Raw genomic sequence first — 23,247 nt, 5'->3', positions numbered from 1 at the left:
TGGGGATATGTTAAGTGTCTAGAAAATCATGAATGGTGTGGAAAAATAGAATAAGGAAATGTTATTCATTCTTTCACTAACATAACACAAGACAGGGGATGGATCATGATGCTTTTCTCTTTTGTTTATTCCTTCTGAAGCACTGGACATTGGCCACTGTTGGAAGACAGGATACAGGGTTAGAAGGACCATTGGTCTGACCCAGTATGGCCATTCTGATGTTCTTATATAGAGCTGAAATGAATCTGCTCCCTTGTTGTAACTCACTAGACCCCACTCTCCTTCTAGAGTTGAGATAAAGCCCAGGAGTCCTGATGGGGTGGGCGTGTCTCTTCACAAAGTTCTGCCTCTTCGTCTTGCTCTGTTCGTTTGCTCCTTTCAGACCCCAGGTCTGTTACTGGCGAGAATACTTTGTATATTTGGCAGCTCCAGTCACTACTGCCACTCTATTTAAGTCGCATAGATGCCTGCCATGCCTATTGATTATTCCACCTCTTCAGGAGTCCTATGTTCAGTGAGGTGGTCATGCAATAATGGCCATGAGTGCGTTGGCTGTCCCTCATTCTTCAGTCCAAGGGACATGCCAGCAGAAGGAGAATCCATGAGGAGATTTTTCATTTAACAGGGACATGACAAAACAAACTCAGTAGGGGAAATGTTTTAGTTATTTGAAAGGACAAAAGACAGAATAACAAATAAATTCAAGAATGTACCTTTATTCCACTTTAGGCTATGATCAATTTTATTATTTCTCTGTAGATAAGATTTCTCTCTTCTCCCACTGCAGAATATCCTGGAGTTCACCTTCTATGACAAAGACATTGTGCTGAGGAGTCGCATTGCTGCAATTGATTTTGATGTGGGAAATATTAACCCAGGGCAGACTTTGAATCACACATTTGTGCTAAATCCAAAGGTGAGACTTTTCTACTCAGCTTCCCAGTGGGGAAAAGACTAGTGCAGGTAGGAATGTGCAATTGACAAGTGATAAAGAAGCTGGTAGTTGTAGCAGGATTACTTTCCACATTAGTTATGTGGTGATTGTTGATTTATTAAATATTTGTTTCCAAAGCCGAGGCTAATGAGGCTGACACATTTCAACCTGTGCAGTTGTCCTGGGTCACATTGTAGTGATCATGCTGAATAATCACATTCGACATTTTATCTCCTTTGGAGCTTCCACTGTAGCCCTGTGCTCAAACTCACTTTTGTTTGGCTTCCAGGACTCACAAAATGAGACAAACTCTCAGAACTATTGATGATATTTGATATTGAGTCACTGGTGAAAATATTAAAGATTCTGATTTAAACTCCTTATTGTCTTCACATTCCTCACCACACCTTTGATGAAACTGGGTATAATTTTATTTTTTGAAAAGGTCTCCACTGCAGGCTGCTGCATTTGTCCTGGAAACCAGATGATATAAACAAGTTTGCATTTTGTTTGCTCTTCATAGCTTCAATCACGTTACAACTGAGCTTCTCTGCTGTATGGCGAGAACAGTCACAAACAGCCCCACCTCATCTGAGTGCTGTCATGGCACTGCTGTAACTAAAGACTTTCTGGGAACTTATCATAAATCAGTTGGTTTTTTAGTAACAAAGTAATTGTTTCTTACTGTCACCTCTAGTTTACTCCCATTTAAGATTTGTAACCACAGTGTTTTCTTATATAGTTTGCCCTGTGTGTGTGTGCCACAGTTTTCTCCCTGTAAATCTGGAGGGACTCCATCCAACTGAAACAGTCCATCTTTTTTATTTCTTCGCATATGGAAGCTGTTCCCCACATACTCCTAATTGTTGTTGTTGGCCACCTCTGTACCTTTTCCAATTCTTATATATCTTTTTTGAATTGGGATAATCAGAACTTCATGTAGTATTCAAGGTGTGGGCAAACAGTGGATTTATGTTGTGGAATTATGCTGTTTTGTCTTACTGTTTATCCTTTTATTAATGTTTCCTGACATTGTTACCTTTTTTTGACTGCTGCTGCGTATTGTGGATAGTTCTCTGAATATGCTCAATCTTTTCCTTGAGCAGTAACAGCTATTAGACCCCACCATTTTGCATGCATAGTTTAGATTATGCTTTTCAGTGTGTGTTATTTTACTTTTATCAGCATTGAACTTTGCCATCTCAGTGTTTATTCATTTCCCCAGATCATGGATGAATATGTTGAACAGCACTAGTCCTTGTACAGATCCTTGGGGGATACCTCTTTCCACAATGAAAATGGATCATGTAATTCTTACCCTTTGTTTCCTGTCTTTTAACCAGTTACTGATCCATGGGAGGACCGCTTACTCTGCTTAAAAGCCTTTGGTGAAACCTTGTCAAAGGTTTTCTCAAAGTCCAAGTACATTGTGTGCATGGTGTAGTAGTCAATTGCGGAAAAACTTTGTATGTGATAGTTTAGGGGTGGTGAGGCCTGCATTCTCCCCCCCCTCCCCTTTTTCACTTTTCCCTATATCTGATGAGCCAGAAGCAAGTCTTTGGGAACATACGCCATTTAAGATAAGCATTGTTGCCAGTATAGCAAGAACAAGTATAAGATAACGGTAAAGCACAAGAACGCATAAAAAATTCTGTTTACCCTAACGTGATGTAAGCAGGGGCTGAACTGCTGCTTGCTGTCAGCCAGCTGAAAGGAGGGGTGGGTGTGCCCACTACAGTTGTTTAGCTCTACAAGGTAATTAACTGTTAACTGTTGACATGTAAATACTGCTCAGAAGAGAATCCAAGGTGTGGCTATGTAAATCCCATTCAGCCAGGGCTGATGGAGGGTCAGTGTTGGAATGGAATGTGGAGAATTGTATATAATTTGGGACTGTTGTGGGGGTCACTAATCATGCTACCCCTAAATGTGGGAACTGTAAAACATGCCACCAGTGCTTGCAGGAGAGACATCACCATTATGGTAAGAGGTCTCGGAAGAACAAGCCTCCCCCCTTCCAGAGTTGAGTGAACAGAGCTGGGGGAAAGGGTTAAAGGACTTGAGTCAGCCTGCTTCACACCTACCAGGTGTGAGCTATAAGACTGGCCCAGCCTGCACCTTTCCCCCTTTGTTTTAAGGACAGACCTAAAGCAGACTCCCTGAGGAGTCTTTTTGTTTGCTAGTCCAGTGAAAGCTGGATTCATTTGAGAGCTGAAATCACTGGTTTGGCTGAGAGCCAGACCTACTGCAGCCAGTAGAGTGGCAGCAGGCGAGGAGCGGCGACTAGCGGTGTGGCGTGGCGCGGCGGCAGGCAAAGAGCAGCCATCAGCGGTGTGGTGTGGTGTGACGGTGGATGAGGAGCGGCCATTAGCGGCGTGGCGTGGCGCGGCGGCAGGTGAAGAGCAGCCATCAGCGGCGTGGCGTGGAGCGGCGGCGGGCGAGGAGTGGCCATTAGCGGCGTGGCGTGGAGCGGTGGCAGGCAAGGAGCGGCAACCAGTGGCGTGGCGTGGAGCAGCAGCAGGCGAGAAGTGGCGACAGGTGCCCAGCGGAGCGTCCAGAGGTGTGGAATGAGACAGCTGGTGAAGCGTAGCGGAGTTTTGTATAAGGTGCCCCCTATCTATCTCCCCACCCCCATTTCTACCCAGGTTGGGAGGTGAAACCCTGCGGGTAAACTTTGGGACTCTGGGTGGCACAGAGACTTGTGGGGACAGAAACTTTTGGGGAGTCGGTGGACTTCGGGCGAATCTTGGCCAGGGTGGGGGCTCATGTTTGGGTTATAAACTCTGTTTGTGGTGTTTTCCCCAAGCTAATGCCGTATAAATTCTTCCTCTGTTTCATTAAATGTTCTTTTCCTACACTCAAACTCAGTGCTTGCGAGTGGGGAAGCATTGCCTCTCAGAGGCGCCCAGGGGTACGTGAATTTCCCAGATCACTGGGTGGGGGCTCGAGCCGGTTCTTTGTGAGATTGACCCCAAGATATTGAACCCAGCCCTGGTTCCTGCCAGGCCTACCCGGCAGAAGGGTTACAGTACTGATCACATAAACAGGGCCAAAGGACAAGAAGATCCAGATCAGAACCAGATCGATAACTAACAGCTAAGCTCTACATCAGCACTAATGAGTAAGCCCTGGAAATTTCCAAACTGCCAAACAAGGCCACTTGGTCCACAGCCTACCCAGGGTCCCAGGCTTGCAGGAAGTGATGTAAGATAAGCCGTTTCTTTGTTATGTTGTTCTTCCATTTATGGGGCACAGCTGTTAGCTGTCAAGAAATAAACTACTTGTGTTTGACAGATACCTATGTGGTGTCCTTTGTACTTTGGGAACCCAGTGTCGGACCTGAGACTTACTCTTGCCAACTACATTAATGTAATGTAGGCTGCGGACAAAGTGGGAGGTTGTCTCAGCTTCCGAGGCACCGGTACCCAAAGCCCATCGCGGAGGTCTGATTTGCTAGGCTCTAAGGCAGCCTTAAATACAGTTTTCCTGCCTTGTTTGGCAGTTTGGAAATTTCCAGGGCTTACTCATTAGTGCTGATGTAGAGCTTAGCTGTTAGTTATGATCTGGTTCTGATCTGGATCTTCTTGTCCTTTGGCCCTGTTTACGTGATCAGTACATTAGGGTAAACAGAATTGTTTATGCGTTCTTGTGCTTTACCGTTATCTTATACTTGTTCTTGCTATACTGGCAACAATGCTTATCTTAAATGGCATGTGTTTCAAAGACTTGCTTCTGGCTCATCAGATATAGGGAAAAAGGGGAGGGGGAAGAATTCAGGCCTCACCACCCCTAAACTATCACGTACAAAATTCTTCCGCAATTGACTACTACACATGGTGTCACTTAAGTCCCTATGTTTAAATGAATTCTGATAGATTGGTGAGGCATGATTTCCCTTTACAAAAGCTTTGTTGATTCTTTCCCAACATAGGCTACGTCTAGACTGCAAGCCTCTTTCAAAAAAAAGCATCTAGACTGCAAGCGGTACTTTCGAAAAAGCAAGCCGCTTTTTCGAAAGAGCACCCAGGCAGTTTGGATGCTCTCTTTTGAAAAACCCCTGTTTGCATTCAAGAACGCCTTTTTTTGAAAGAGCACTTTCGAAAAAAGGTGTTCTTCCTCGTAAAATGAGGTTTTCTGCCGTCAAAAGAAAAGCCACGTTCTTTCAATTTAATTTCGAAAGAACGCGGCTGCAGTCTAGACGCAGGTGAAGTTTTTTCGAAAAAAGGCTACTTTTTTTTGGAAAAAACCCTGAGTCTGGACACAGCCATATTGTGTTGATAATTCTATTATTTATTATAGTTTCAACCAATTGGCCTGAATGTAGGCTAACTGCCCTGGTGTTACATTAGCCATTAGAGGCTGATTTAAGCAATAGGTTACATACCGCTGTTAGTAGTGCCGCAGTTTCATGGTTGAATTCCTTCAGAACTTTTGGGTGAATACAATCTGGTCCTGGTGACTTATTACTGTTTATCAATATATTTCAAAATCTTCTCTGTTGATGCCTCTATCTGGGAGAATACCTCAGAAACAATGTCTCAGGGTGGGACTTACCATCATGTCCTAAGAAGAGAAGACTGACACACACAATTCATTTTTGCAACAGTCTTGTCTGACTTGACTGCTCCTTTAGCACCTCAGTCCTCCAAAGGCCCCACTGGTTTGGTTTTTTTGGTAGGCTTCCTGCTTCTGAAATGTTTGCATATTTTTTCTGTTAAGTTGTGTGTCATACTAGTTGCTCCTCAGATTCTTTTTTGACCTGCCTAGTTATATTTTTACACTTGAGTAGTTAGAGTTTATGCTCTCTTCTATTTTCTTCAGTGGGATTTGACTTCTAATTTTTGAAGGACATCTTTTCTGTTTTTTAACAATTTCCTTTTCTCTATTGGTTAGCCCTGATAGCATTTTTTTTTGATCCTCTGACTTTTCTTTTTATTTGGGGGACTGCATTTTGTATGAAGTTCTATGATGTTATTTTTAAAAAGTGGTCATGAAGCTTTCAGGCATTTCACTCTTATGACTGTTCCTTTTCATTTAAATGCTTCCTCATTTTTGTGCAGTTCCTCTTTTTGAAATGCAGTGCTAATGAAGAGGGTTTCTTTGGTATTTTTCCTCCAGCACCATCTTGGTCAGGTGATCAGTGGTATATTCCTACTGCTAAGCACTTATTATTCAAGTACAGAGATTCTATGGATAGAAGTTATCATGGAAGGGGAAAAATGGATCTGTGAGGGTCTGGAGCTATGAAATGTGCTCTCCAATATTTATATGATCCTTTGTGTATATGGTCTCTTTCAAGGAAAAAGAAGGGAAAGAAGAGTTGGACGTGGAATTTTCCTTAGAGGAAAGGTGAGGTTCCCTCCAAGTACTGCTAACTGTACATCCAGCTTGAATGAACCCTTTTATAATCTACTGTCACGCTTCTGAGCACACTCACTATATAAGGGGGTGCCATTCTGTGTGTCCACAGGGCTGCTGCTTCCTCAGCTTGAAGGGCTTGTTGAAGCACTGTGCTAAGGAAGTCACAATTTTAGGTGTATCTAGGGCAGATTAATGCATCTGGATATTTCACAGTACATAGTCCAGTGTTTTATTGCAGTATGTCTGGGAGGACTGGTCTCCTGTTCAAATCTTTCTGCCCTGGCTTCTGGCTATCCCATGACAAGGTGGGAGAATCCAAAGCAGCTGTATCAAAAACCAAGATGCTATTTCTCCTCTGATAGTGGAAAACTTCTGTCGCACATGAAGGAAGCATTTGTTTCAGTGTTAGATTATAGATTATAAAAAGCCAATCACTGGTTAGGCCCCAAGTGCAGTGAGTTGGGAGAGGGAGGTAAGGGGGGGACTGTAGCTAAGAAACCCAAAACTCATTCATGTTTCCCTTCATTTCCACAGCACAGTTCCCCCCACTGAGGCCATCACCAATGGCGTTCTAGTGGTGAGCAGAAGTTATATTGTTTTGCTTACATGCTGGAGGACTGTTATTTGGTGTGGGTTGTGGTGTCGGTGGTGCATTGGTTTCCACACTTCCCTTTCAGTCTCTTCCCTTCTTTTTTTTAATGGGGGAAAAATAAAGAAACACTCTCTTTGGCTGCTAATGTAGTGATGGGTCTTGCTTCCCTACATGGTGTCAGGTGGGGACCTACCCAGCACTGTATGTACCAAAGAAGAAACCTCAACCTCATGAGCTAAAAAATAACTCCATTAGCTGGTTGCAGAAGTAGGCTGTTATACTCCAGTGGACCTACCACTAAAGGTGACATGACCCACTTTCTCCATTTGTTACACTGTCACATGTAAGCATTTTTTGACATTGCCATATGTGGCAAAAAGGGTTAATCATTTTGGGTATGTCTAGACTACGTGCCTCTGGCGTCAGAGGCTTGTAGATTAGGCTACCCGGCATAGGAAAATGAAGTGACGATTTAGATAATCACTGCTTCATTTAAATTTAAATGGCTGCCGTGCTGAGCCGATCAGCTGTTGGTTGGCTCAGCGCGCTAGTCTGGAAGCTCCGCGATCGACATCAAAGGCATTTGTCGACCTCACCAGGAAACCTCATCCCATGAGGCATACCGGGGAGGTTGACAAATGCCTTTGATGTTGACCGCAGAGTGTCCAGACTACCGCGCTGAGCCAACAAACAGTTGATCGGCTCAGCACGGAAGCCATTTAAATTTAAATGAAGCGGTGATTATTTAAATCGTTGCTTCATTTTCCTATGCCGAGTAGCCTAATCTACATGCCTCTGTCGCCAGAGGCATGTAGTCTAGACATACCCTTTCATTGCAGTGTGTTTGCAATGAGACAGATTTTGTGTTTCTGGAGAATGTGTGTGTGATGAAGGGAGTATTTTGGACTTCTCCCAGTGCTGAAGTACATGTTGACTTCCATAGAAGACAGGAGTGGTACATTTGCCTCTTCACATCCCTGCTCTCCCTTTCCTGTGCCCTTTAGTAACAAACAAGCTTAGGAGCCAATCTCTCAAGGCCAATTTTACTTGGCATTGGTTTAGCTCTGAAACAGCCAGGACTAAGAAGTTGGAGGAAAGTGCTCAAGCCGTAGAGTCATTCTAAGAATGACAAGGAGAGTCTTGCTTAGGGAAAATGCTCTTCTGGGATGTAGGAACAAATCTGTCCTGAATGGAACTTAGTTTTATCCTGAGATGATTCATCTAGCAACTTTTCACTAGACACTAACAGTAGCACCAATGAGGACATGAACACATCTTCCTAGTCAGAGTTAAGTTCTCACAGCCCATTCTTTTCACACAGGCTCACCCCTGCCTGCGTGTCCAAGGCTCCATCAATAAAAGTGAGAAGACCAAATGGATAATACAGGGTAAGTCTTGTGACAGGCATGGCAATTTCCTGCAATATCCTTGAAAAATCTTATTCAATTAAGTCCATTGCATTATATGCAAAAGTTGTGTAATATTGTGGGCTTTTTTCTGCTGACCATCTTTTCCATGTGGTCAGGATCAAAGGCCCAAGCTGTGTGAAGGAAAGACTGAACTATTATCGCTGTTACAAACTTGTGATCAGAGGGAAAAAACCCTTTGAGGGTTTTGAAGGGCTGACAAGTAATAGAGCTCTTGCTGGAGTTGAGGGGTGATCTCTGGTAACCTTATAGGCATACATGTAGGTTCCTTTCTTGTTTAGTATGTTTTCTCTGTAATGCTCTCACCTTAAGAACAAATGTGCAGGCTTAGGAAGGGTTGTGTGGTAACTTATAGGTGGTGGCAACTATAGCTACTCATACTCTTTCTAGTAGAAAGTGACGTGCAGATGCTGGCCAGTTTATGGAGTCTTGTTTGCTGTGGATATCATGGTGTAGGCAGGGACCTGTGCAGCCTGGAAAAACTCTATCAGAAGGGAGAGAAATGTGGTCTCTGCCCAAGAGAGGACAGTTGAGGAACTGGGAGCCTACTATGGGTGCATGCGGGGGACTGTGAAGGTGAAATACAGGTGCAGTTGCCCTGAACTGTGATAGATATGTCCTTCCTTTGACATATCCATCCAGTTCAGGGTGTGAGTGGCTGAGCGTAGGGTGGGGAACTGCATCTTGTTATGGCGTTCTATGAAAAAAACATTGATATGGACTTAATAGGACCTCAGGGACGTCCACCTGGTTCAGTTCTAGCAGTCCTTTTGTTCACCTGGCTGGCAAAGGGCAGATTGCATTCCTACAGAAAGGGGGAATGTGAGGATTACTGGGGCAAACAAGGATAATTCTGGGGGTATTCTGTAAGGGTATGTCTACATAGCTGTTATTTTGAAATAACTTTTCTAGCGTCTACACAAGCTAATTGCTATTTCAAAATTAATTCAAAATAGTAGAGGGCTTGTTTCGAAATTGGTAAACCTCATTCCACGAGGAATAGTGCCAAGTTTGAAATTGCTATTTTGAAATAAGTGCTGTGTAGATGCTTATTTCAACATAGGGGGCCTCCAGCCCTTCCCAGGGTGCCCTGCTGGCCTCCCTGGCCACAAGGTAACTTCTGACCTGATGCCCAGCTGGAACCAGTTTCGGCTGGCCTTAAATGCGATTCATCGTCCAATCAGTGTGGACGTGCTATTTTGAAATAACAAAAAGCTATTTTGAAGTACATTTTGTGTGTAGATGCATTATTTCAAAATAAGATATTTTGAAATAACACTGTAGTGTAGATATATACCCTAATATAACACTAGTCCCTCCTTGCCAGAACCCACCCAAATTAAATTTCCACCTTACACTTAATGTAGCTCCTTAATGCTGTCTGCAGTGCTGGGGCACAGCTAACACACCTATGCTTGGAATGTATCTGTATTGGGTAGGGTGACCAGGACCTACAACTGGAAACCAGGAAATGCATTTTAATGTTACGAAGGATGAGTATGTAGGTATTACAGCTGGAGATGATCAATGGCAAAGCATTGCAAGCAGAACATTGGGGAATCAATGTGGATCTTGTTCTGGACGATATGAGAAATTCTGGTATCTGGGAGGGGATTCTTGCTGAGGCATTAGTCACCTGAGGAGAGGTGACTGCAATCTAGAGAAGTATATTAGGGATTTCCTTTTCTCTGTATGTTCTTAACTGTGTGGGCTGAATCTCTCATTTCCTTATTCAGAGAACTGTCAGGTCAAGTTGTCTGTGCCAGGTGCCTTTGAGAATCGGTCATCCACTTTCTGCAGTGCTGATTCAGAAGAGAGAAGGAAGATCCCATTTCTCTTCCATGTCGACAGAGAAATCCTCCCAGAACTGCACTTGGAGCTGTTGCAAACAACAACTGTCCTAGAGGTGAGAGACAGCATTGTTCAGAGGCTTTAATCCATTCTGAAGCCAGGTCTTTGGCTCCTGAAAAATGACACTTAGGACTTGAGTTCTATACTATTCATAATAATTTCATATGCTACCCTGGATGGAGAAGTAGTAATAGAGGCAAAGTTGACACAGTTCTTGCACCTGTTGATGAAAATCAGTCCATCATGTTAAAACAGGAACTATTTATATTAAAGGTTGGATGTGAGAATGCTCAACAAATAATTAGAGGATGGGGCTGGTAGTGCTGACTATTGTTATGAAAATCTGTCCTAAATTGGCCAGATTAGGAGCCCTTGAAAAATTGTCATTTGTATGTGGTCAGCAGAGAAATGTTAGAACTTTGTAGCTGAATTACCTGATGATTCCATCAACACAGGGCATGCTCCACCTTGGAGCAAAGCAGAACGTCTCTGCAAAATTGCAATTCTGCTCTGCTGTGGAATGTTCTGAGTCCAAGCATGGGAAGTGGGAGCAAGGGGGAGCCCTTCTCTCCTGTGCTCAGAATGGCCCTCCCGCTGACACCTAAGGACGGTGAAGGAGAGCAATGCTTTACTCAAATGTAGAAAGGACAAGAGCTGATGTTAGGAAGGGGTAGGCATGGTAGTGGCCTGGAACAAGGAGCTTAGGGAATGAGCAGGGCCTGGAGGCTGGCAGGGAAGGAAAATGTGAATGGGATGAAGTGAGACCAACTGGGCAAGTAGACTGGGAGGTAGGGAGGGAAATGGAAGGGAGTAAGAGCCAGTGAATGGGGTGGAAAACCTGATTGTTTGAGGAGTTGGGAGGGAGAGATTGGGACTGCTTGAGGAAGATGACTGGGACTAGAAACCCCTGTAGTGGGGAGAGTGGAGACAGACCAGATCTGATGAGGAGCAAAGTGTAGGGGATAAATGAGACTGGGCTAAGAAACTGGTGCATGGATGCTGGGTGGGGGGGTCACTGAGATTGGACAAGGAACCTGGGGAGGAAGGTTGGGACTAGAGGTTTGCAGGTGTGGAGACAGATTGGAAGAGGAGGGGGAGACTGGGACTGCTAGGGCCAGTAGACTAGAGACAAGGGGCTGGGGCATGCTGGGCAAGAAAACTTAGACTCTGAGTTGGGGAGGTGACTGGGATGGAAAATCTGGATGGTTGAGACTAGTAGTTGTTGAACCAGGAGACTGCTATGAAATGAGCAACCTGAGGTACTGTGACAGGGAAGGGTAAAAAGCCTGTTAAAAGGCCAGGTGAGTTGAATTAGGCTGCCACAGGGCCTTTTAAAAAGCCTTCCCTAGGGTAGGAGGAGGAGGAGAGAGTGTGAAGAGGAGCAAACCACCCAGCGGTAAGGCGAGTCAGAGAAGCGGAACAGGAGGAACCTCCAGCCCTGCTAAAGGCTGCAGGGTGATGTGAGGGTCTCGAACAGGGAGAATTGAATGGCTCCCTATCCCCGCGGGCCTAGAAAAGGGCTTGCTACTCAGCTATGACTAGCCCAGGGCTAAAAACTTAGCAAGTGAAGGCCCTGCTGCAGCCCTCAAAGGGAGAGAGAGTAGACGGCACAGGGGTCAGGGTCCCGGGGTGGGACTGACCTGGTCACAGTATAGAGACTGGGCCTAGCTAGGTGAGGAGCATAGACTGTGGTGAGGAGCCAGGGGTGGAGAAGAAACAAGACCTGAACAGGGCCAGGTTAGAAGATACAGGGTGGAAAGGGTCAATGTTGGTGGGAAAGGGCAGAAAAGTCTGTGTCCATTAGAGCAAACACCCCTTCAGAAGCTAGGATGGAACCCAATACCTCCTGGCTCTCATTACTCCTGTGCTGTCAGCAAATCTCTGTGAAACCCACTGGCAAAATGTTTTATCCCCTCTAGTTCTGTGCCATAGAGAGGGTTGTATCCTACTACAGCAATCAGTTACTCAAGTGGCAGAAGTCTGTGCTGCAGGTCTAAAGGTTCTAATCTGCTGATGAGCCACGTGGTTTTATTAAAGGTTAGAAAGGGCAAAGTCAGGTTCCCATTAAAATCAAAAGAAAGGGGACCATTGACTTCAATGGATCTTCACATACTACCATGTATCCCAGTTCAGAGGACAAGTTTGTTTAGTTGCTGGTCTTTGGGAATGTGTCTATATAATGGTCCACGTGTGTGGATTGGGTAGGTCAGAATTCTTTATGTAACTTTAGCTTGTGATTTTTAACTTTTCAAAGTTAGTGAGGTTTTTAAGGAGCTATTATTGGTACATCTTTTCCTGAGTTGCATGTCTCAACCTGACCTGTAACAATAAAAGCTTTTATTGTTGTATAATTAAACCACCAACCATTGTTATTCATTTGAGCAGTGTACATATGGTTTTCTGTTAGCTGAGTGGTATGTTTTTATAGCAAGTATAGTGCACCCTGAGTGATGGAAGGATGCTTCTATAAATGTATATAAATAATTACTTTTCCCTGTATTCAACCAAATGTTTTAATTCCCAGGAGGGATGGAGTGAGGATCTGAAAATGCACACTGCACGCTTAGGGGTGGGATCAGTCCCTCTTACAACACTTCCTCTTGGACAGGAACTTGAAATTAGCGTTCCACTAGGAAAGGTACAAGTCTTTTTTTCAATGTACATATATTTGGGGGCATGGAAATGGTGGACTAAGATAAGCTTTGTGCTTTTAAGCTATGTTGCCTTTTTGTTACTGTCCTTGTTGGTATTTTTTAAGTCAGAAGAATTTGAGGGCATAGACTGTTTTTGACAATGTGTTTATACAGCCTCCTACCTAGTACAGTGATTTTTGGATCTGAGTGGAGCTGCTACATGCTACAATAAAGGGGAAGGGAAAGAGGTGCATGAGTCAGAGATAAGGAATGGAGGGAGGGCAGTGTTGAGGGAGGAAAGGCTTTAGTTTGAGAATAAAGGGAGGCAAGGAGAAGGTTGTTTGGTAGAGCAAATAAGGACTATTAAGGGGTTAATCAGAGAGGGGCAATGTTCTAATGGAAGTGAAGGGTACGAGTGAATGAGGGATAAGCCTACCACTATTTTTCTCTTTATGCCTTTAATTTTTCCTTTAATAATTACCCCTGTCCTCTAACACTTACTTGACCTTCAGGTTTGGAATTGAATTTGGCTAAGAAATACTTTGGCCTGCCTGACAGATTGCTAGAAAGCAGACATGTGATGTGGTAAATGTTCTGGATTCAACTGTGGAAAACCATGGTAGCTAGTCCCTTAAACACTATGGCTACGTCTACACTGGCATGATTTTGCGCAAATACTTTTAACGGAAAAGTTTTTCCGTTAAAAGTATTTGTGCAAGAGAGCATCTATTCTGGCATGTGCCTTTGTGCAAAAGATTTTAGCCATCGGGCTTTCTTGCGCAATAAATTAACGTTGCTGTCTACACTGGCCCTCTTGCGCAAGAATTCTTGCACAAGAGGGCTTATCCCTGAGCTTTATATTCCTCTTGCCATGTAGCATATACTTCCTGTGTCCCAAACACAAGCTTCATGCGTATAGGGATAAAAAAGCTTTAGAGTTCTCTGGCCATAGGCAGCATGTCCCCCCGTACAAGTCCTCCTATTGCATAAGGTGTATTCCATTGCTCTTTTTAATGGGTTCATTGTACCACTGAGAACTCTTCATGGGCCGTCAACAGGTGCTGATGCCAGTCTGTCTGGCGGCATCACCCAGAAAAAAAGCACAAGTTTGGAATACAAAAATGCCCTGTGTATCTATAATTAATAATTCAAAGATGATACAAACTTATAAACAAGATTAGCGTACTTGGCAAATTGAAACATTTTTGTACATACCTCACATGGCATAGCTGGTCAGATTCCTTGCTATTTTATAATAGTAGTATCAACAATATTATAATGAGCCACATATTCCATACAGTCCCTCAGTATATTGCTGTGTTGCTATATGATGAATTTATTGCTAGCTTTTTTTTGTTTTCTTAATCTACAATAATGGTCACTCCAACTAACACACATTTGTTTTTTGTGTATGGTAAAAACATAATATAGTCCATCCTTAAGTTGGCTTTACTTCTGAATAGATTGTGTGTAGATTTTTTTTTTTATGATAAGCAGTGGGAATTTTTATGCTTACTGGGTGAGACCATCTGTACAACTATCCTTCGGTTCAGTATTGTTCTTTCTTTTCCAGGGGCAAGGTGTGGATCTGACAGTGAAGGTTGAAGAGAGGTGAGTCAGGTACCCAGAAATTCTGAAAAGAACAAGCAAATACTGTTCTCATTTATGAACTATCTTGGTAACTGTTTTACCTGTATCCTAGTATAGAGGATTTTTTGTTTGGTTTTATCAGTTCACTATAAAGTTACCAGTTCTGAGTGCTCAGAAAAAAGAACTGGAATTGCAACAAACTTGAGACCAAGAGCTGAAGAGTTGCATACCAAACGAAAATCTGAAAACGTTGCTTCAAATGGTAGTATATGGGCTTGTCCCCAAACTAATGCATTTATGAGTTTGGGCAATAGAGCCAGCACTCCACTCCAAACAGTACGATATGTCTCAAGATTGGTAGATTATATTTTTTTCAAACCAAAGCATACTCCTGAGATGGCTTTAGTCTGAAGGTGGTATAAGTCACGTCATGTCATTAATACACATTTAAAATATTTTCAGCCTGCTGAATGTTTATGAATGTCCTCTAACCAGATTTTACATTTACATTTTTCAGGGAAGTTGTTGCAGTTCTTTTAGGGTGTATTTACACAGCACCCTAAACTCGAAATAAAATACTCAAGTTGCTCTATGCAAATTGCATACCTTATTTCAAATCTATTTTGAAATAGCTTATTTTGAAATTTGGCACATGTCCACAGCGCCAAATTTCAAAATAACGTGCTATTTCGAGCCATCCCTTACTCCTCGTGCAATGAGGTTTACCGGGATGGTGAAATAGCACACCCGTTTTTTCAAAAAATATTTTGAAACAATAGGCAGCTTGTGTAGATGTGGGGTAGTGCCTTGCAGTGTCTATGTACCCTCAGATATAATAATGCTTCTGTCACTCTATCGAGATGTATATTTGCTGAATGCCCAGGCAAGGACTCAAAGCCCTGCTCAAAGAGCTTATGGTGTAAAAAGGTAAAAGCAAGGTTGGGGACAGGATACAGTTTAACAGTGAAATGACTGCATAATCTTGTATGTGGAAGAACATTACAGCTAACTTTAGTTTTGCTGATGCTTTGCTTCTATCTGTTCTCTGATTTGTAATACATTTAAGGAGTGTGCATTCTGCTTTTTTGACTGTATACAAATTTTTCTCACCATGTGTCATCCGAGAAATTGTGTAGGTGATTGAACAGACTTGTCAGGTACAATTTTTTAAAATATTTAATTTTATTTTCTAATGTTTAATTATCTGATGGAAGACAGCAGCATTGGAATCTTCATTTTTGTGAGGTGATCCTGAGATGTGAGGTTGATATGAGGGTCTTGAAGGAAGTGCGGTATTAACTGCTGAGGCAGGATACAAAATCAGAGAGGTGGTCTCAAGTGGTAAGAGCTCTTTGAAAAATCATCTGTTTCTTTTGCCATTCCTGTTCTCCCTCATTGGGAGTAGCCCTCAGGAACTTGATGTACGCATCAGTTTTGACCTCTGTAAAGGAGAGAGAGAATTTTTGGACATGAGGAAGAAAATAGTTTCTCAAGCCGTAAAGAAGACACTTGGTTTGCCAGAGGAACCCAAGAAAGATGAGGTATTTGGTCCGTTTTTAGAGATCTCTGTCTTTTGTGACTAGCTTTAAGGGGAAATAACTGTATAGTCAAAGAACCTTAGTGAATGAGAAAATAGACTGTAAGCTAATAGGTTTTTTGAAAAGGCAGTTCAGTATATAAGACACAGTCACAGCTTAAAATTAATACAGGCAGTCCCCGGGTTACACGGATCCGACTTATATCGGATCCGTACTTACGAACGGGGCTTTTCTCGCCCCGGAGGACGCAGGCGGCGGGACCGCCCAGATGCGCCGCAGTCCCGCCGCCCGTGTCCTCTGGGGCGAGAAAAACTGCTCTGCATCTCCCTGGTCCAGCAGTTAGTGCGCCCCCCCCCCCCAGCAGACCAGGCTTTTCTCGTGGACGCCTGTGGTAGAGCAGCTGGGGCACTGCTGGTTGGTCCCGCAGCGCCGCTCCTTGGCGCTACTGGACCAACCCGGCAGCACCCCAGCTGCTCTGCCCCAGGCGTCCAGATTCAGCCGCTGTTGAAACTGATCAGCGGCTGATTCCAAGAAGCCCGGGGCAGAGAAACTCTGCCTCGGGCTTCCTGTAGTCAGCCGCTGGTCAGTTTCAGCAGCGGCTGAATCTGGACGCCAGTTCCGACTTAAGTACAAATTCAACTTAAGAACAAACCTACAGTCCCTATCTTGTACGTAACCCGGGGACTGCCTGTAGTAGCAGAACTGGGACAAATGATTCAGGGGAAAAAAAGGAGGAACCTATTTGAGCGGCTAAAAGTCTCTTTTTTTTTCCTGTCTCAAAGGGGTGAAACTCCATACTCCTGCATAAGATCTCACAGGATAAATCAGCCCATGATTTGGACATAGTGTGCTCAGATTTTTAATATCAACAGAGCCCTTTCTTAGGAATACTTGTCTAGCTCACTACCTCCAGCATTTTGTGTGTGTAGCTAGTGAGAAAATCCATTAAATGAATACTAAAGCCCAAATGACCTTGTGTTATGTGTATAATTTAATATATGCATGTGTAATGCCGTATATTTAACTGCATATGTTTTTCATATTCTTTCATTTTTCTATTCCTTTAGATCCCCATAGTGGCAGTAGTGGGATCAGGTGGTGGGATGAGAGCCATGACTGCTTTCTATGGCAATCTGTCAGGATTACAGCAGCTTGACCTCCTGGATATCCTAATGTATATGGGTGGACTCTCAGGATCTACCTGGTATACAGTATAACTGAAACTCCTCCTCTCCAGTCTTTTGACCTGAAAACCCAAGTCAGCATTGCCTTGCAAATGATACTCTATTGACACATTTTATTGGTGACAACATGGATGATTCAGTGATAAGCTCATATGCTTCCATAGTCTGTTACTCATGTTATTTAATTATCCTTCACCTATGCATGCCCATTCAAGCTCTGGGTACCTCTCCCATAAATAAAAAAAAGTGCAGGATAAATATAGCCAAATAACTGCCCAAAAATGAATTCATGTTGGTCCACTCTCTCAACTGCCTTAACTAAGGGAGAGGAGAAGATGATCCCTGCAGCATGCTCAGAAGATTAAGAAATCTGGCCTTTGGCAGACCAAGTGAGGAGAAGTGACTTCCAGACTCAAAGGTCCCTCACGGGGGATGCCTTAGCAGCAGCAGCTCCCCATTGTTTATATTGAGGGAGCTCCAGCTTAAGCATCCCTTCTTGATCTCCAGTGTAGCAGCACATCACAGGGAGAGAGGGCCCTGAGTTGCATCTCTCCCTTCCTTATTCCCTCTCCTGAATCAGTGATTCAAAGGAGAAGCAGGGTTTAGAGTACAGTACACGTTTTTCTTTAACCCATACAAATTTTCATCAACAGAATCCTTATCCAAAGATTTCACACTTTTCACACACACATTTCCAGTTTTAGTGAGCGAGATCCATCTCTTTGAGGCCTTAGTTCTTATGCCACTGCAAGTTTTCTTTCTAAAAAATGGGGTTTTAGTAGTACCAAGTTTGTAGCAGAAAAATAAAGGTATAAGGCCATGTAGTATTAAAATAAATGAGTGTGTAGGAAGATGTGTAAAGTATGTCTAGGTATTACAGGCCCACCAAAGTGGGGGGGGGGCACAGGAGGGGGCAAAAAGGGCCTAGATGATTCAAAGGGGCCCAGGGCCTCCAGGCAGCACAGGAGGGGGTAGGCATCATGGTTCAGGTGATGCTGAGGGCTGCTTGCTCTCAACTACATTCCTTCTAGGGGCATGGAGCCAAGACACCCCCCTCTCTTGCTTAGGGCCCAGTGTGGCTGTTGGCTCCCATGAAGTACTAAGCAAAATAATGTGAATTAAGTTAGAGGGAAAGCGCTGAAAAGGGGATGTATGCTTAAAGTAGTCTGAGATATGGAAGTAAAGAAAATAGGGCATAGAAGAAGCCCCAGACATTAGATGAGTATGGTAATTGATGCTTCAGGAAAGTTTCTTCATACTAATAATTAAAGAGGTTTTTACTGAAAGTCTGAGGATGTGCACCAAGGTATGATATTAAACCTTAAGAGAACGCAGCTTTGGGGCCCAAACTGTGACCAGTTATAAAAAATTGTTTAATAGGAAAGTCAATTCATTTTAGATTCCAAGGGGCTATAGATTGTCCATTAAAGATGTTGTTAAATGAAAACAGCAATGCTACTTTCAGTTCTGTTCAAATCACAGTGGGGGAGGGCAGCCATTTTTCTCAAGACATTTGGTATCTTCTGTAATTATTTGTTGTTTACTGAAAAACTTGGTGGACATTTTACTAGGTGCTTGTCTAAACTCTACAAAGACCCTCACTGGTCCCACAAAGACCTCCAGGATGCAATTAGCGTTGTTCGGAATCTTGTGACCAGCAGCAAAGTGGGGGCGTTTTCTGCTGAACGACTGGTGTATTATTTCCAGCAGCTGCTTTTGATGGAGAAAGAGGGATGGAAGGTCACACTCACGGATTTGTGGGGCCTTATCATAGAATATTTCTTATGCCAGCAGGTAATGAGCGTGATGGATTGGGAATGGGTTGTCTTCAGAATAGGCAAGGCTGTCTCTTGGGATGTGTGGGGCAAGGGCAAATCATCTGTAAAGGGCCCCCCTTAACATTTTTTTTATACAGGCAAAGGATGCTGGTCTGCCTCCATCAACCTTCAGACTTTCCCATCCTCCATAATTAGGAGCCAACAGTGATCTTGTTTCACAGTGCAATTAATTCCTGCTCCCCTAACACAGGGAACTTCCCCAGTGCCCCATCTCAGACCTCTAGAGCAGGGACCTATAGACTTCAGTACACAGTATATTCCCCCTTCCAGTGTGTGTGTCTCTGTCCTTCTCCCCCATGTTGCTCCCTGCCCAGCATTCACATGCCTTATTCACCCCTTCCCCACAAAGACATTCTCATCAAAATCAAACTGCCACCATCCATGACTCACAAATTATGGCACCCTCCAGCAGACATCTGTTCCAAAACTCTCTTTATCTAATGGGGTTGTGATGTGATTGATTTCCCCTTAGTTATGAATTCACACCACCAGACTCAATGAAGACTATGAGGTCTGTCCTGTGATTCATCCTGACACTTAGTGCCTGGCTCTCTGTAGTACAGAGAAGGAAGCAGGTTTTGGGAGGAGGGGCATCCTGTAAGTTGGGGGTGGGTAGGTCCCTCTTGGTCAAATGAGCCCAAATTTGGATCTCTACCTGCATCCCCAGGAGGCAGATCTCCAAGCAATCAGAGGATGAGATGATGAATTTGACAAATTACTCCTTGAGGTTTTTAAAAAGCCCATGGAAAGCTGAAGAGAACTTGTTTTAGAATTTTCTCTGAATTGTTCATTATTCATGCTGTGTGACCTGGTCACATCAGCCACATGGTGTTGTGAGGGCAAGAGGAACCTTCTATTTCAAGGCAAAACTGAACACCAAAATGATACGACTTTTTCCTGCCATATACAGCAGGACCCATCGAAGCTGTCTGACCAGCAGTCAGCGGTTAGGTGGGGACAGAACCCCTTCCCCATCTATGCAGCTGTCAGTGTGAAGCCCAATGTCGGTAGCCATGACTTTACAGGTATAAAGTAAAGTGAGTTTTTTTTCCCCTTTAAAATCTGTAAATGGCGTTTCCCCCATCAGTTTTAATTAGTTTTGTCCTTGTTTGCACTCTCAAATCTTGTTGCAGCATAGTCATGAGGGCAGGCCTGCTGGCCAGGGAGTGACAAAGGGGACGACTGCTCGGTGATTCAAGGAGTCCTGGGGCTGCTGGCCACTGCTATAGTGGCAGCTGCAGTGGCTGGAGACCCAGGCCCTTTAAATCACTGCCCAAGCCCTGAACAGCATGCTCCAGAATCCAGGGTGGTATGGAGCCGCCCCCCTCACTTTGCCCTGGGGCCGGGTGACACTGTTGGCTCCCCTGGATTAGTGTGGGTAGCAACATGAATTTTCCTTCATTCCCTCACTACACTGAATTTACTGAGTGAAATCCTGCCCCTATTAAACTTTCTATGGGAGGTTTGCCATTGACTCCAATGGTTTATTTTTGGTGGTATCCTTCCATGGGCATGAGCACATCTTTATTTGATGTTTATTTGGTTTTTGTCTCCAACATACTTTTGAATACTAGTAAGATGGATTTAAATTTTATTTGGCTGATTTGAAAATCCCATTTCTCAATTATCCCTGTTGGTGGATAATTCTTTAAATTCTTGATCTTTTTCTGCCACCATTACAAAAATCAGCATCTGATACTGGTGAAAAATCTTAATAGTCAATTCCCATGAAACTGTGTTAAATAAACCTTCTGTCAATCATGCCATAAATAAGATGTTTGTGGGAGAATCTCACTTTATGGTACTCATACATTAAGGTACTGTTTTCTGGAAGGTTAACCTTTGCCAACATAGGTTCCCTTGGTATGAGTTTAAGAAAGTGAGTAATTCTCTCTAAACCAGTTTCATGGGAATGGGATGAAAATGTTTGTTCAACTGTATTTGTGAGCTAATTATTTTGGTTAACCCTTTCTCAGAATGGTGTGAATTTACACCCTATGAGTTTGGTATCTACAAGTACGGAGCCTTTATCCGCATAGAAGACTTTGGCAGTGAATTCTTCAATGGGATGTTACTTGGGAAACGTCTGGAGCCCAGAATTAGCTTTCTGCAGGGTAAGCTCTGATGCTGCTATAAACATTTTATTATACTTTAAAGTAACTGTAACTTGATGCACGTCGAGGAGAGGGTTAGGAATAAACAGTAATTTATTTTTAGTGACTTCTATCAACAACTGTCTAGCTACATACGATGATGGCCTGAGAGACTGTTAGGCATCTAACCATAATCTGTGTTCTTATCCAAACAAGACTTTCATTATAGATTAAATAAGCCCTATTCCAATTCTGTCCTGCATATGATGCATCTCAAAGGTTCCCAAACTTTTCTCATTGCATTTTCCTTCTAGATCTAGCTTGCCCCTACCCTGTATCACGCATACTTTGTTCATCTTAACACTACCTGTGTTTAGCTATCTGTCCATATTTCGCTGTTAGGTACAGATATAGTTAGAGCACAATGCATAGAACTGAAATAAACCCTATGATTAAGTTCTTAACTCAGTTATACTGGAATGTTATTGACCAGTTGAACCTAGGCTGTACTATGATTGGAGGTGAGGGCTCTGTACATCAGCATCTCTGTGTACCTGTTCTCTCATTGGTACATCCTGAAGTCATTTAACTCTCTTATTTTATAGAATGAATTCTCAGAGTTTTAAAGTTATGTCTGAGTAGCCTATTATGAACATACAATCAATAAAATAATTAATGAATAAAAGCCATCATTCTACAATTCCCCCTAGGGATGTCTTCCATTTCCCCATGGGCATGTGTATCACAGTTTGGGAACCTCTTATGTATCTGATGTGCTGATATTGAGTTTGGTCATGTTCAGTTCCTGAGAAGTCTGGGGAATCTAAACCAATAATTTCTTTGTCCCTTTTCAGGAATATGGGCCAGTGCATTTGCTGCCAATCTAGATGAAATCTGGGAAGAGGTTATTTCTTCAAAAGTTGGCTTTCTAGAATCTCTCAAAGATGCCATCAAAGCCATAGGTAAAGAATAGACAGAGATTGGGATTTCCTAAATCATGTAATAGGGTCTCTAAAATACCTCCTCCATTCAAGGATGTGTAACCCCTTTTCACAACATAAAAAAAGATAATTTAGGAGTGCCTTCACAACACTGCCTATTTAGTTTAGTTAACGGGAACATTTATGTGTGAAGCTGACAGAGGAGATAAAAAATACAATTCAGCTTGCAAAATAAGAGAGAACACACATTGTCCTTACCGACATAATGAAGAAGAGCAGCAACACAACTTGTTGAAACTTCACAGCAGTTTCAGATTCTGGACTTATTTAGATGACAATTTATAATGGAGTCAGAGGATCTGGCGACATCACAGTTGTCCCCTGAACATCTTGCAAAATGACTGAAATTTGTAATTTAAATAGTACTTATCTATGTTCCCTTTGCCAGATGAAAACCATGCACTGTCCAAAGTGAGGACATGGGTAGGCCTCACCTATGCTAGACATTTTAACTCTAATATAACAAGATTGGTGACAACTACATCTTAAATTGTTTTTTCAACATTCTATGGTAGGTGGGGGCTTAATAATAGCCTTAATTTTAAAAATATTGCTTGAGGTGTAAGCTACATGGCTCCTGCTAAAGACTGATGCAGTTGTGTTTAAAATCCCACCAGTTATGGGGGAAATGTCAGTATAAAATAGTTGGCTTCTTGACCTCAGGGTAAAATGGTCAGGGAATAATGAAATTGGAGACTGGAGGAAGAGATCTGAATTCTGTTTGTTTGTTTGTTTTTGTAGATGAGGCACGTGGTCGCCAGCCTCTGGACCCCTTACAGTTAGAAAGGCGAATGGTCATGCCAGGTGGAGCCTTCTCACATTTATTTCAAGATTTATTTAAGTCTCGCTTCTCTGCTGAGGAAAGTACTAACTTCATGCGTGGACTGTATCTTCACAAGGATTATGCCAGTGCCAAGGAGTTTGTGGCTTGGAAAGGTGGGTAAGGAGGTGGCATGAGAGAGAAACTAGGCTGCATGTCAGAGGAATTGGGACAGTTAGGAAGAGAGATGACCAGTCAGTGACAATACAATATGTGACAATGTGTGTTATCCAAGCACATACTATTGTAAACCTTATAAAATGGACAAGATGCTGCTGTGTGAGCAGACCATTCAATTGGCAGTATAGAAGGCTCCACAAAATGCAGTTGTTATTTAAAACAAGTTTGAAATCATATTGCACCTGGGGTTTGTGAAAAGCAAATA

The 23,247-nt window shown here is 43.1% G+C and overlaps 1 protein-coding gene across 1 annotated transcript in view; it reads left to right on the top strand.

The window, feature by feature from the left end:
• The window catches only part of LOC102449068 (cytosolic phospholipase A2 zeta-like), a 41,458-nt gene that overhangs the window by 11,455 nt on the left and 6,756 nt on the right, over nt 1–23,247 (top strand). The window contains exons 5-18 of the mRNA XM_025188328.3: nt 788–916; nt 6,234–6,283; nt 6,830–6,872; nt 8,209–8,275; nt 10,051–10,220; nt 12,690–12,803; nt 14,372–14,409; nt 15,794–15,929; nt 16,994–17,130; nt 18,682–18,904; nt 19,859–19,973; nt 20,925–21,062; nt 21,896–22,003; nt 22,784–22,978. Coding sequence (XP_025044113.3) covers nt 788–916; nt 6,234–6,283; nt 6,830–6,872; nt 8,209–8,275; nt 10,051–10,220; nt 12,690–12,803; nt 14,372–14,409; nt 15,794–15,929; nt 16,994–17,130; nt 18,682–18,904; nt 19,859–19,973; nt 20,925–21,062; nt 21,896–22,003; nt 22,784–22,978 — 1,663 coding nt within the window. The remainder of the gene's footprint in view (nt 1–787; nt 917–6,233; nt 6,284–6,829; nt 6,873–8,208; nt 8,276–10,050; nt 10,221–12,689; nt 12,804–14,371; nt 14,410–15,793; nt 15,930–16,993; nt 17,131–18,681; nt 18,905–19,858; nt 19,974–20,924; nt 21,063–21,895; nt 22,004–22,783; nt 22,979–23,247) is intronic.

Source organism: Pelodiscus sinensis, chromosome 5 (assembly GCF_052426305.1).
Source record: "Pelodiscus sinensis isolate ZL-2025 chromosome 5, ASM5242630v1, whole genome shotgun sequence".
NCBI lineage: Eukaryota > Metazoa > Chordata > Testudines > Trionychidae > Pelodiscus > Pelodiscus sinensis.
The sequence above is the reverse complement of the archived record's forward strand: the minus strand, read 5'-3'. Positions and strand labels throughout refer to the sequence as shown.